Here is a 13,169-nt window from a genome sequence, read left to right as displayed (position 1 = left end):
TAAGCTCAAGAAACAAAAGACAATGAAACGAAGTAAAAAAAGGACTAAATTCAGAAAGAAATACAGAATTAAAGAAAACATTGTTCTCTTTTTATTCAGAGCCACTGTAATTGTAAATACTATACAGTATTTTACACAACTGTAAAGATAAAGTAGAAACAGACAACTTTTTACATTTTTCCACCACGTTTCTAAGTGGTTTTATTGTTGTCGCAAAGACAACAGGGTTATTTTCTGTATTCCTCAGAGCCGAGTAACGACCACAGTTACTTGTGTTTTACACCGTGCGTCATTTCCGCTATTACTGGGAATAGTAACTGCAAAGAACTTGCATTAATTTTCTTTGGTGATTGGGGATTGCTTCCAGTAATTTCTGCGGACAAACTTAAGTGCTGTCCTCTTCCTGTTTTGACTGCTTTCATTTTCTTGGGAAATTGAATGCGGTGGCGGACAGAGTACACAGTGAAAGTTATGCTTATAGGGAATAAATCTAACTGCTGATTGTGTCATTAATCAATAGCTGTTAAATTTATTTCATGATGATAAGTTAAAGCAAAAAAAAGTGTCTGTTTCCACTTTAAAACAAAAATCACTCAAGTCTTTCAGCAGAAGAAAATGTGCAGAGCAGCTGGCAGAGCAGTGTGAGTCTCAACTACTTTAGTCAAAACTAATGAAATAAAACGGAAACATTTGCAAACAAAAAAAAGGTCGCTAATTTACAGGATCATAATCAATAAGCAGACTCTGGATCAATACCAGAATATCAATCATTCATGTTAACCTGACAGTAAACACTCTCTACACAATTGACCTTTGTCCTGTAGTTTTAGAGATAACGCAAAAATTATTGTGACATTCTTGAAAGACATCCACTTCTTGTTAGCTCGAGCCTCTTCAAGATCACTTTTTGTGTTTCTCACGTTTTATATCAAAATGAAGTTATTTTTTGTTTTGTTTATTTTGGACTGTTGGTTGAACAAAACAAGAAATTTGAAGACAAAGATTGGAGCTTTAAGAAATCCCACGGAGAGATTATTTAAAAGAACACTTGGCAGAGTTATGGAGGGTAAAAATAATGATTTTTAGCTGCCGCCCTTGAATGCACTGTACTTTTTCAGTTTGCATCACTGAAATAATTGTAAATGTTTTGTTGGTCGTGCAGTTTTAATTATAACGGTACAATTTTCCCACAGTGATTAATACTCCATCTTAAAGGTGTTTGTGAATTTCTGTCATAATTATATCATTTTGAGAACAAAAATAATTGACGTTATTGGAAAAGCTCCCACTCTTTAAAGCGTCTTTTAGTACAACCGAAAGCTGAACAAGAATTTTTAGGCGACCAAAACGTAACAGTTAACTTTAAAGAAATAAGGACAGTTACAGCTCTGCCCTGAAAACAGTTTATCAAAACAGACATGCTTTTAATTACGCCTAACTTTAAGCCTCAATAACATTTAAACAGGTGAATTATAAAACAATTCACCCCCCTTACAGGTAAATTTGGGAAATTAGCTATAGAGACCAAAACTGTTTTTGTACCAGGCTGTAAACATTTTTATTTTTGCTGTAGAGTCAGTTATTTTAACATAGAAATCTGTCAGAACAAGACAATAAGCGACAATTAAATTATTTTAAACATAAATAAAAAAGAATCCAAAAACGTCTCCTGAAATATTGTAACAATCAAAGTGCCTTCATTGATTCTTTGGGGGGGTCAGTTGGCTGTGCGCTCAGTTACACTCATCTGATTCAGTTTTTATGTAAAATGTGAATTCACAGAGCTTCAAACATCCAGAAACTAATTAAACTAAACAGAAACAATTAAAACAAAGTTTATGGATTTTTTTAAAAAAAAGCTCCAACCTGAAACTGCAGAAACATGATGCAAAAAAATACAAAGTGCTGCCCTGATCTCCCGACGACTAACTCAGGTTTTACTGAGTTTTATTTAAACCTTAATTTAAACTCTGTATGTCCTGAATGATTTATTCAGTATAATGTACATGTTACATGCCTTACTTTCATCAGTGCGACATTCACAAATTCTTGCTTGATTCAACACTTTATGTCAGTCTTTCCACTTTTTGGGTTTTCTCGACCATCGTTAAACATCATCAGTGAAACTTCCTGCAGATGCTTCACATTTAAAGTCCATACAATCAGAGGGATGATAAAGGACTTTGTTTTGCTCGATTTACGGTCAGAGCTTTACAGGTAATAACACTCTTAGTGTTACTTATTGGGATTTTTATTAGCAAAATCTTTTATCTGCTGGTGCTTGTATTTGAAACTCAAATATTACTTTTTAAGAGAGGAATTTACTTTGACTCAACAGTCGGAGCTGAGTCGTCTCCTATTTTTACTGAGTTGCTCACAACTCACATGCACCCTGAAATCAGGGCTCACTGCTGGCTTCAAGCGCTTCATTTTCAGGGGTCTCGAGCCAAAAAGATGACAGCGATTGGTCTGATTTTTGCTGTCATGACCTATGATTTTGAAGACTTTCAGTACGCCTCATTTGAAAACCTTTTATTTCAACCTTCTGTTCCCTACTCTGGTGGCGTCCCGTCTTCTTCTTCAGGCGGAATCGACTCCACGGTTTATTTCCGCTCTTCAGTCGCCCTCCCACACACAGTCGCACTCCCGTAGCGGGTTTCTCTGGCGCATCGTCGTGATGACGGTGATCCTGTTCTCGGACAGCTCTCGTAGCTGGTTGATGAGCTCCTGTACGCAGGGGCTGGGCCAGGGGTGCCCGTTCAGGTAATCTCTCAGGATGAACGAGCGCTCCACCAGCAGCTCCAGCTGCACCAGGTGTCGCAGCCGGTGGAGGCTCAGCAGGTCCTTCTCTGGTTCTCTGCGGAAAAAGCTGAGACAAAAGAGGAGACCTGTTGGACTTGTCCTGCATGAACATGACATGAAGCAAACATATCTGTGCGAGTGTGGGTGTAGAGTTTGGGGGGTACACAAGGGCTACTACCCCCCACCCATATTTAATATTTACACTAAAATTATGAGCTTATCATTTTATACTTTTCATGTTTCGGTGCTCCTGGAATCACTCCCACTCTGCCACCGGACCTGTACCTTTTAAACCTGTTAATCGACGCTCTAGAGACACCATCTCCCCCTTTCTTTAGTTTTCCTTTTCTTTCTTTGTTTAAGTTTTAACTGTTATTAATATTATTATTCATATATATATATATATATATATAAGCAGAAGGTAGATTTATTGGTCATTTTTTAAGCAAAGTTTGAAAAATGAAATTACAATTATCCTTGTATGTATGTATGTATATATATATGGTTTTATTGTTATTTTCTACACATTTATTATTACAGCTTCGGTATTAGTTATTTTCCCTGCTACATTATGCTCTTATCCGTGTTATTATTTTACTACTATTGGTTTTTATTATTATTATTGTCCTCATCGTTAATAATAATTTTGAATTAAAACTCGCTACCAGAGCCAGAGATTATATTATTACTATTATCATTATTATTGATATGACAAAATTGAAGATATTTGCATCCTAAATTAATGCAGGAAAGGCTCAAATTGTTGCATAAAATTCCTGAGAACACAGGAAATTGTTTAGTGCTCAAAATCTTCTGGTGTTGGAAACCCAAACACCCCATTTCACGTGTCCACTTATTTCTTTTTAAAGATTATTTTTTGGGGCTTTGATCCCCTTTTTAATTGACAGGACAGTGTGAGCGTGACAGGGGGAGAAATGCAGCAAAGGTCCGAGGCCGGATCAGCCTCTGCACATGGGGCGGCGCTCTATCCACTGGGCCACCAGGCACCGCACATGTGTCTCCTTTTTTAATGCTGAAATGAAACCCACGCTTCTGTGTGGAAGCAAACGCAGATTTCTTTAAGAATTTGAAGAGAGGAAAGTTTCCTCTGCAGTGTCGTTGTTTGAGCTCTGCTGGTTGTTGTGATTTCAGTCTCTGTAACTTTGCAGCAGACCTACAATAACTTCCTGTCAGGCTCACCGTATCCGGAGCGTCCTGAGCTGAGGAAACAGCATGGGGATCCGTCTGCAGAGGCTGCCGCTGGAGCGGTTCTGCTCGATGTCGAGGTGCTCAAGCGCTGGGACTTTAGGAGCGATGGAGTCCATGTCTTTGAGAGTTATGGCTACGCGCAGCGTCAGTCTGGTGACGCTGGACGGGATGGTGGTCGTGTAGGTGGCGAGAGAGTTACCACCTGTGAGGGCAAAAAACAGCAGTGACAGGAAGAGAAAGGATTTGCCTCGTGCGCATCTTTACATCAGGACAAAAACTTTTAAAAAGTACCTGATGGAGGCAAAACCAACAACTTCATCAAACACAGGAAAAGCTCACCGATGATGGTGAGCGTCTCCAGCTGTTGGAGAGGACTCAGCCAGGTAGTGAGGCGACACTCGATGCCCTCTCTGATGTACCTGTAGCGGACAGTCAGCGACCTGAGCGACGTCAGGCTCCTCAGAGCGTTCTCTGGCAGGATGGTTTCTGGGTAATCCACCAGCTCCAGACTGGTCAGCGCCGGGCCGCCGTACCGGGCCGCTCCTGCAGGACCGAGGAGGAGGAGGAGAGTCTGTGAGTAACATTTTAGAAACTCTGACAGTGCAGCTAATTCTCTGATGGTTTACAAAACGTTATCATCTTGTGGTGTGTATTTTTGTGTGTCATTTTGCTCAATCCTAAATTGATTACCTGCAGTCAAGAACAGGTTAAAAATAATAATTAAGAAAAAATCTCTCCTGGCAGAAATCAGCAAAGCTCCATCTCTGAACATTCAGCAAAAAACTGCTGAAAACTCACTTGTTCATCTCCCCGACAATCATACTAATATTTGTTTTTATTTTGTTTAATATTTTAATTTCTGTTTTTTGCTTTCTTTCTCTGTACAGCAGCCTCAGGAAAATTGAAAGACAATTTCAAGGTTTAAATTTTGGAAAACTAATATTTGATATTTAAGATTAGGACTGATATTGGTTAAAAAAAAATAACTCAATGAAAGAAGAAAATAATAATGTATAAAATTCCATTTCAAAGCTTGATTTTGAAAATTACATTTTGTGCGCAAAGCAACAAGAGTGTGTGTAATATTAAAGCGGGGCCTAGGGGTTAAGTATTAAGGATCGACAGATTATCGGTTTGGCTGATTATCAGTGCTGATATGTGGCACTTTGCCAGTTATCTGTATCTGGGTTGTATTTGAATGAAAATGAAAATTAATTAATGAAAAAGTGTACGTATTACACTCAATAACACCAGGGAAGGCAGTGTTAGGGTGGGAGAAACTTTTATTTGTAAAATATTTTTATTAAATAATTTCTTTATTAAATTTTCACTGAACTTATATATATATATATATATATATATATATATATATATATATATATATATATATATATATATATATATATATATATATATATATATATATATATATATATATATATATATATTTATTTATTTTTTCTAAAGTTGTTGGGAACTTGATGTTTATGATGTTGAAAGCTTCAATTTTAATTAAACATTTGCTAAAGGTATTTAAACAAAAATGTGTGTTGGTAATTTCTGTATTCAAATTCCAATTCTAGATTTTGACAAAAATACTTTTTTTAAAAAAATATATATAAATGCATATCGTTATTGGTCTCGTTTAGTACTATTAATCGGTATAAGCCCCCCCCAAAAACAATATTAGGCAACCCCTATTAAGGAATATGATAATGTCATATCTGGAGGCTTCTGGTGATTCCTAACTCTATTAAATACATGCGATTTGTTGGACAAAAAATGGACAAAAAGTACAGAAGCACAGGTCTGAAGTAAGAGACACCACAGCAGGTAAAGAGGACAGGTGACCAGGTGACAGGCTGACCTGGGTGATCCGGGTCCGGGGGGCTGAGGTAGTCGTCGGGCAGCGGCTCCGGCGGCTCCCCCCTCATCCCCCAGGACAGGTGCTTCAGCTTCTTCAGGTTCAGCATCAGGTTGTGGAAGACTCCGCAGGGCACCGGCCTCACCGTGTCCAGCCCGTAGCCCTCCCCCTGCTGATGGAAGAGCAGGTACCGCAGGTTGACCAGGTGTGACACGGTGTTGATGAACTCCACCGTGCACGGCAGCCGCACGTTACACACGCTCAGGTGAGTCAGCCTCTCCTGCAGCTGCGCGCTCAGACTCCTCCCGAGCATCGGCTCATCCCAGGTGGCGTTCCGCACCCCGAGGTCCCTCAAGTCCGGGAACCGGGACAGGTTGTCCAGGTATTTCTCCTTGTACAGCCGCCCTCCGTCCACGAACACGATGGCGGTGAGAGAGGGCAGGAACTTGACGAGCCGCCGCCACTCTTTACGCCGCAGGTGTCGCACCGCCACCCGGGTGAGTTTGCGGTGGCGCAGGGTGTCCCAGAAGCCGTAGGTGTAGCGGCGGAGGTCGGACAGCACCACCGTGTAGTCCCTCCACAGCGACGGGTGGTCTATGAGCCTCTTGAGGTGCCTGCAGCCGGCCCGGACCGTGTGCTTCTCCTCCGTGTTCAGGTAGCTGAACACGGTGACCCAAACTTCAGGTGGGAGCTGCGGCAGCTCGTCCATCGGAACCAGCGGTCGCTGCTAACGGCTAACGGTTAATCCTCAGCCCGCCTCAGGAGCGCGTCAGCGGGGTGAAAATCACAGCCGTGCATACCACCGAAGCTCCGGGAGCTCACGACGTGTCCGGTTCAAGTGTAAACACCGTTGAAACGTGTTTGATCATCGTTAAATGCGGATGTAACATCTGCAGGAGCTGCTAGCTGATGTTCACATTATGGACATATATGGTTTACACTGCGACTGTTTTCGTACAGGCGACGCGCTGTGATGACGTCGATTGTTATTAAAATCAAAACAAAACAAAAACAATTTTCCTTTATTTTTTGTAATAATTTAACAGGAACTTTGATTATTTAATTGAACGATGAGTAAATTTGATATGAAATATAATTATTTAGTTTAATAACCAGTACGTTTATTGTGGAATTTAACGGTAAATGCAAGTTTATTTTAACGTGTTAATGTAATAGAAAATGTAACGATTTGTTTTTTAAAAGACATTAATTCAGTAGTAATTGTAATGATTTGATTTTATTCTAAACTAATATAATGGGAAATGTCATGATTTAAATCTTTAACATGTTAGAAATGTGATTTGATTCAATGATACGTTAATGTAATAGAAAATTCAGTAATTTAGCACTTACATTAAAAAGAAGTGTTATGTTTTAATTTAATGTGTTCATTTAACAAGAAGTTTTAATTACTTTATTAACATGTTCATATAATAGGAAAGGTAATGATTTAATTGATCAACATTCATTTAATAAAAGATGTGATATGATTCAATTACACATTAATTTGGTAGAAAATACAATCACTTATTTACATGTTAATTTAGTAGTAAATATAATTATTGAATTTACTTTAAATTAAATTAGTAAGAATGGTAAGGATTTAATATAAGTTAATTTCACAACAATTTACAGAAGGAAATCTTTGTGTTGAATGGGCGAAGTTGGAGTTAGCAATTCTGTCAAACAGACACATTGTTGCTTTCTTTATTTCCATGTTTATTTTTCCCTTTCTTTTTTTCTTTGTATATCATTACAGTGATTCTCTGAAAGCAGTGCGAAACACAGAAATCATACTGCACACAAACATGGTGTCCATATTGTTTATTTTGTTTTGGTTCTGAATGGCTGCAGTTTTTATTTTCTTTATTTTTGTATTGTTTTGTTTTGGGTTTTTTTTTACATTTATATCTTTTGCGAGTTGAAGATGAAAGCAGCCAGTTCACAGTTGATTCCTGTGTAACAGAATGCAGATGAGCAGGTTCAGCACAGACTAATGATCTCTGAACTATGTTTAACTTTAACGATACCTGATGTTACAGGTACTTTAATGGGGCTTTTGTTCCCTGCTGCAGCATTAAATCTGTTAAAACATGTTCTGTTAAGCGTTCAGTTTGACATGTTGGAAATCACAGTGAAATTTCCAACATGTAAGAGTTTCTTAAAAGCCTGTTGTGGAAGATTTAAAATTTAAGTCACATCATGAACTCTATGTTCTTAGTAGTTCATTTTTCAAGTATAAAAAAAATATTATTATAAATAAATATTTCACAGGCGAGTCGACAGAACTTAGTTGACATGTTAATTGCAAATTAAATTTCCTAAAAAATAAAAAATCTGAAATGGTGCGAAAACAGAAAATCATAAAATGTGTGGAAATGATTTCGATGTTAAAATAGAGCTGAAAGAACATACACATAAAATCACAGCCGATGAAATATATTTTAATCTTTTTCATTTGTTGATGTAATGGAAAAAAATATATAAATTAAAAGAAATCAACAACAAAAAAAAGGCCCAGTGATGTTAAAGGACAGAAGGAACACGTTATCTGTTGAGGGTCAAAGGTCACTAGGAAGGTTAGTAAAAGGTGGAAAATCTGACCAGTCTTAAACTTCATACTGAGATTTCACATCACGTTGACATTTACCAAAAAAATCAGCCTGTTTTCTATAATGTGCTGTAATTGTAGTTTCTGATGCGCTAACTTCTCCTCGTCGTGCTGCGTCCGTTAAAACATCTGAATCAGTTAGTGATTTTCTACGTTTGTCAGTTTGATCATTCAGCTGTGGCTTTAAAATGAAGATTATGAGACAACAAAAGAAAAGAAAAGAAAAAGTTATCATCCCTTACTCTAAAACCAAACATCTTTTTCTTGCTCTAATAGAAATTATTTCTCCCTGCAGGACTGTTTAACATCGGTGCAAAACTGAGTGAAACTTATTGGTGGAGTTGGGTAATTATATTTAGGGAATAGAAACAAAAAACAATCTAGTTTATAATGCATTTTTTTCTGAACCAGAAAAAAAACGAGTACAGTCTTACAGCGCGACAGTCTGCTGAACGGAGTATGAAAATGAGAGCAGTCAGGATGGTTTTGAAACAGAGTCCCTCAGACAGTATGAAGAAAACGATAACAATCATAGCCCTGGTAGTTCAAACATTCATCGAGAATTTCTATATACAAGCCTCTGGACTTTATATTTACACAGCTCGTGAGTGTGAACAAATTCATCAGCTTTTAAACTCTCCACCTGCCGCACAGCGTCCACCAGACTCCTCCGAATATGAGTAAGAGCTTCGCCTGAAAGGAAATATTTTGGTGTCCTGTGAGTCTAAATGCTTAATCAGAAGCCCAGAAACACTCAGAGTCACTTCAGTAGTCATTCGTCTTCGTTCCAAGGCAGATACCGGTGTTTGTTTGAGTTCGTTCACTGCACATAACCCTCCCCCGTCTTTATCAGTTCAACAAACACTTCCTTTTTGTTTCCTCTTCTAGTGTTACGGCGAGAACGTTAGGATCATCCACCCGATCACGAAGTAGAAGAGGAACACCGGGTACACCACCAGCGCCTTGCGGTTTGGCGGCTGGCTGTCGGCGAGGAAGGCCGTGGAGGCGAAGGTGGACCAGCCGAAGGACACCGTCACCACCACCAGCCGCACGGCGAAGCTGACCTTCCCCGAGCTGCCGACCAGGACGATCCGACACACGGCCATGGCCACCGTCAGAGGCATGATGCAGTATCCCAACACACACAGGCTCTGGAAGAAGGAGATGGTGCCGCCAAGCAGCTTGGAGTTGAGGGTGATGATGATGGAGCCGAACCAGACGATGACGAAGACCTGGAGGAAATTTCAACACGTGAGTGAGGAGTCAGAGGACAGGTTTATGGCTTTTTATAGGCTTTAAACAAAATCACACCACAGCAGAAAGTTACGCAGCTAAAATTCGGACATGGATAACCCTTATCAGTAGTAATACAGAGCCAGCGTTACACCAAGTACTCCGTCAAGCTACTGAAAAATACGAATTGGCAGCAGTTTAGATTATCAATCAATCATTCAGTTTGTTTTCAAGAGAAAATGCAAAAACCGTCTCAGAGTCCTGCTTCTTAATTGTGGGAAATTACTTATTTGATCCAACTGTAAATTGAATATTTTTGGACTCTGAGCAGTTGGTCAAAATAAAGAAGCAATGTGAAGATGTATTCTTAAATTCAGAAACTTGTGATTGTGAAAACAGTTTTATTTTTCTGTGTTCCTACGTTTTACTGACCAAACGAGACACTAACTGGCAGATTATTACATAAGGAAAATAGTTGTTAGCTGCAGCCTTGTGCAGGACACACCCACATTTGTTGATATTAGTGGTGCAACTTCCCACATTAAATGTGCAATTAATTAAATTACAAAACAAACAATGTCAGTGAATCTGGGGATCCGGGGATAGCTGGCCAATTTACTTTATTTTACCCTGTTGGTAAGCCTGCCTTGCCCAACAATAGCTTAAATATAAAATGTAAAGAAATTAAAATTAGCTTCTAACAATTCACAGCGTCACAACTGTTAGGTTCATTATATGTTGAAAGATTTTGATCCTTTGACACCTGGACTGACATCATTTTTCTGGTGCTGCATTCAGTATCACTAAACCTTTAAAGAAACGTACGAAACCCGAGAAAACTGTTTTGATTTCTTTCTAAACATGGGAAAAACTCAATTAGCAAATGAGTAATATTGTAACTTTATTCTCGTATTTAAGAGTTTATTCTCATAATTTTACAACTACTTTTTACTACTTTTTTTTCTCATTATATTGTGGCTTTATTCTCGTAACATTGTGACTTTATTCTCATAATTAAGAGTTTATTCTCTTAATTTTACTACTTTTTTTCTCATAATATTGTGGCTTTAGTCTCGTAATATTGTGAGTTTATTCTCATAATTTTACTACTTTTTTTCTCATAATATTGCGGCTTCATTCTCGTAATATTGTAACTTTATTCCCATAATTAAGAATTTATTCTCATAATTTTACTACTTTTTTTCTCATAATATTGTGGTTTTATTCTCATAATATTGTGAATTTATTATCATAATTAAAAGTTTATTCTCTTAATTTTACGACTTTTTTTCTCATAATATTGCACCTTTAGTCTCATAATACTGTCAGTTTATTCTCAGATTTTTACTACTTTTTTTTCTCATAATATTGTGGTTTTATTCTCATAATATTGTGAATTATTCTCGTAATTAAGAGTTTATTTTCATAATTTTACTACTTTTTTTCTCATAATATTGCAGCTTCATTCTCGTAATATTGTCAGTTTATTCTCATAATTTTACTACTTTTTTTCTCATAACATTGTGGTTTTATTCTCATAATATTGTGAATTATTCTCGTAATTAAGAGTTTATTTTCATAATTTTACTACTTTTTTGCTCGCAATATTGCGCCTTTATTCTTGTAACATTATGACTTTATTCTCGAAATCTCACATTTTTATTTCCTCTAACATGGCCCCTGACTCCCTCTCCAGGGCTTAGAAAGAATCTGAAGTTCCTCCCCTGTTTTGCACCACCCCCTCCCCTTTCATAAATAACGAACAGTCCCTTAATCTTACAAACTGGCCTTTGGGTGTAAGTTGAATTTTTAGACCATAAACACCGTCCCACTGAATAAACTCTGGATAAACGGAGTCGTTAGTACCTCAGCAAACTGCGGCCCTCCCTGAAGGTCGCTGTCGGCCGCGCCGCCCTGCAGCAGCAGCGCCAGCGTCACGCAGAGCAGCAGCGGGCCCCACAGGTCCCAGTCCCGCAGCAGAGCCGTGCTCCGCTTCGGGTACAGGACGTGGACGAACTTGTTCCCGACCGCTCGCAGATCCCGCAGGATGGTCTCCTTCACCGGCTCGTCCAGCGTGGACAACTCGTCGTCCCGGCTGGCGGCCGGTCCGACGGGCACAGAGATGTCCCCCTCCACCGGGATGTCCTCCGAGATGGAGACATCTGACAGCCCCGCGAACGGTCTGCTGGCCTCCTCCGCCGCCGCCATTTTCACTTGGAGGATTTCGGTGTGTTAACGTCGACCGTTTTTGATCCCGGAGGTTCAGACGGGACCAGCAGAGCCCATTTAATGAATGTCAACACGATGCACAAACTGGAGCCGCAAATGCTCCTCTAAACCTCTGGATTCAGTCCCAGTTGGACCAGTTTGTCCAGCCGGTGGTGACAGGCTGCAGCTCCACGTCAGCTGAGGATTGTTTACTTCCGCAGGACGCGAGTCACGCACATCCGGCTGCTGTGTTCAGGGACACGATGTCCTTTATTTTATTTTATTTTGTTAAATTTTGTTTTTTATTATTTTTCAGTTTATACGGTACATTTGTTGTACAGACATAAAATTAATTCTAAAACATTGAAATATGGTCATTATAATATCATATGTAAAAGACTGTCATACATTAAAAAAAATACACACACACACACATATATACATATAGAGAAAAGTGTAGTACAGTCAAAAAGGCCAGAACAAAATACATACACAAAGGTTAACAAGAATAAAGTATAATTTTATAAGTTTTAGAAAATATGAAAATAAATGCAATAAAAGATGGTAAGAATAATAAAAGAGGTAATCTGACGAGACAAGACGGCATCACATCAGTGGGGCTAAAATAAAGATAGGATGAAAAATGAATATGGAAAAAATGAATAAAAGATGGATGAGCAAGTATATAAATCAAAACCTGACAAGCACGGTAAGAACAGGTCATAAGAGGCATTGGGTACAAATAAATAGTGCAAGAGAAGTTAATTTAATAGAGAAAGATATTTAAAAATTAAATAAAAAAGAGCATAAAACAAAAACAACATAATAAAATAAAAATAATATTAACTAAAAAAGTATTTTTAAATAAAAAATACAAAATGTTCTGGGATAAAAAATGTTGTATTAATATCTATAACAAGTTACAGATATTTTTAAGGGGTTAGTTTTTTATTGTGCATGATAATATTAAAAAATAAAATAATTAAAATGATTTCAAATACAACTAATGAGCATTGATGCAGTTTTCCATTCTTTTTTTTTTTTAATCTCAATATTGTAATCATTTTTCAGCATGACAACAAATGGTTTTTTTTTTGTTTGTTTATTTTTTATTTAAGTTATCAGATAATTTTCCCCTTTGGGATTTTTTTTCTTTGGGATTATTAGTTTTATGCAATCAGTGCAAAATACAGTAATGTTCCATGACAAACAATAAATTAATAATTGTTTTATCAGTATTAA

At 37.9% G+C, this 13,169-nt stretch overlaps 2 protein-coding genes across 3 annotated transcripts; both read right to left on the bottom strand.

Moving 5' to 3' along the window:
- Nucleotides 1–61: 61 nt before the first annotated feature.
- Nucleotides 62–7,215, bottom strand: LOC121953694 (uncharacterized). Of its 2 annotated transcripts, none has more exons than XM_042500894.2 (4): nt 5,879–7,215; nt 4,303–4,554; nt 4,003–4,213; nt 62–2,869 (listed from the first exon to the last, which is right to left on the bottom strand). In XM_042500894.2, the coding sequence occupies exons 1-4, from the start codon at nt 6,582–6,584 to the stop codon at nt 2,617–2,619; spliced, it is 1,422 nt and encodes a 473-aa protein (XP_042356828.1). In that variant the 5' UTR covers nt 6,585–7,215; the 3' UTR covers nt 62–2,616. The 2 variants fall into 2 exon arrangements, with proteins under 2 accessions (XP_042356828.1, XP_042356829.1); XM_042500895.2 differs by having other exon boundaries at nt 4,351–4,554; nt 5,879–7,205.
- Nucleotides 7,216–8,298: 1,083 nt separating this feature from the next.
- Nucleotides 8,299–12,337, bottom strand: yipf6 (Yip1 domain family, member 6). Its single transcript, XM_042501453.2, has 2 exons — nt 11,586–12,337; nt 8,299–9,718 (listed from the first exon to the last, which is right to left on the bottom strand). The coding sequence occupies exons 1-2, from the start codon at nt 11,925–11,927 to the stop codon at nt 9,377–9,379; spliced, it is 684 nt and encodes a 227-aa protein (XP_042357387.2). The 5' UTR covers nt 11,928–12,337; the 3' UTR covers nt 8,299–9,376.
- Between the last annotated feature and the right edge of the window lie 832 nt (nt 12,338–13,169).

The sequence above is a fragment of the Plectropomus leopardus genome, chromosome 14 (genome assembly GCF_026936395.1).
Source record: "Plectropomus leopardus strain MGB_pleo_1.0 chromosome 14, ASM2693639v1, whole genome shotgun sequence".
NCBI classification, from domain to species: domain Eukaryota; kingdom Metazoa; phylum Chordata; class Actinopteri; order Perciformes; family Serranidae; genus Plectropomus; species Plectropomus leopardus.
Note: the sequence above shows the minus strand (reverse complement) of the source record. Positions and strands in the feature narration are given on the sequence as shown.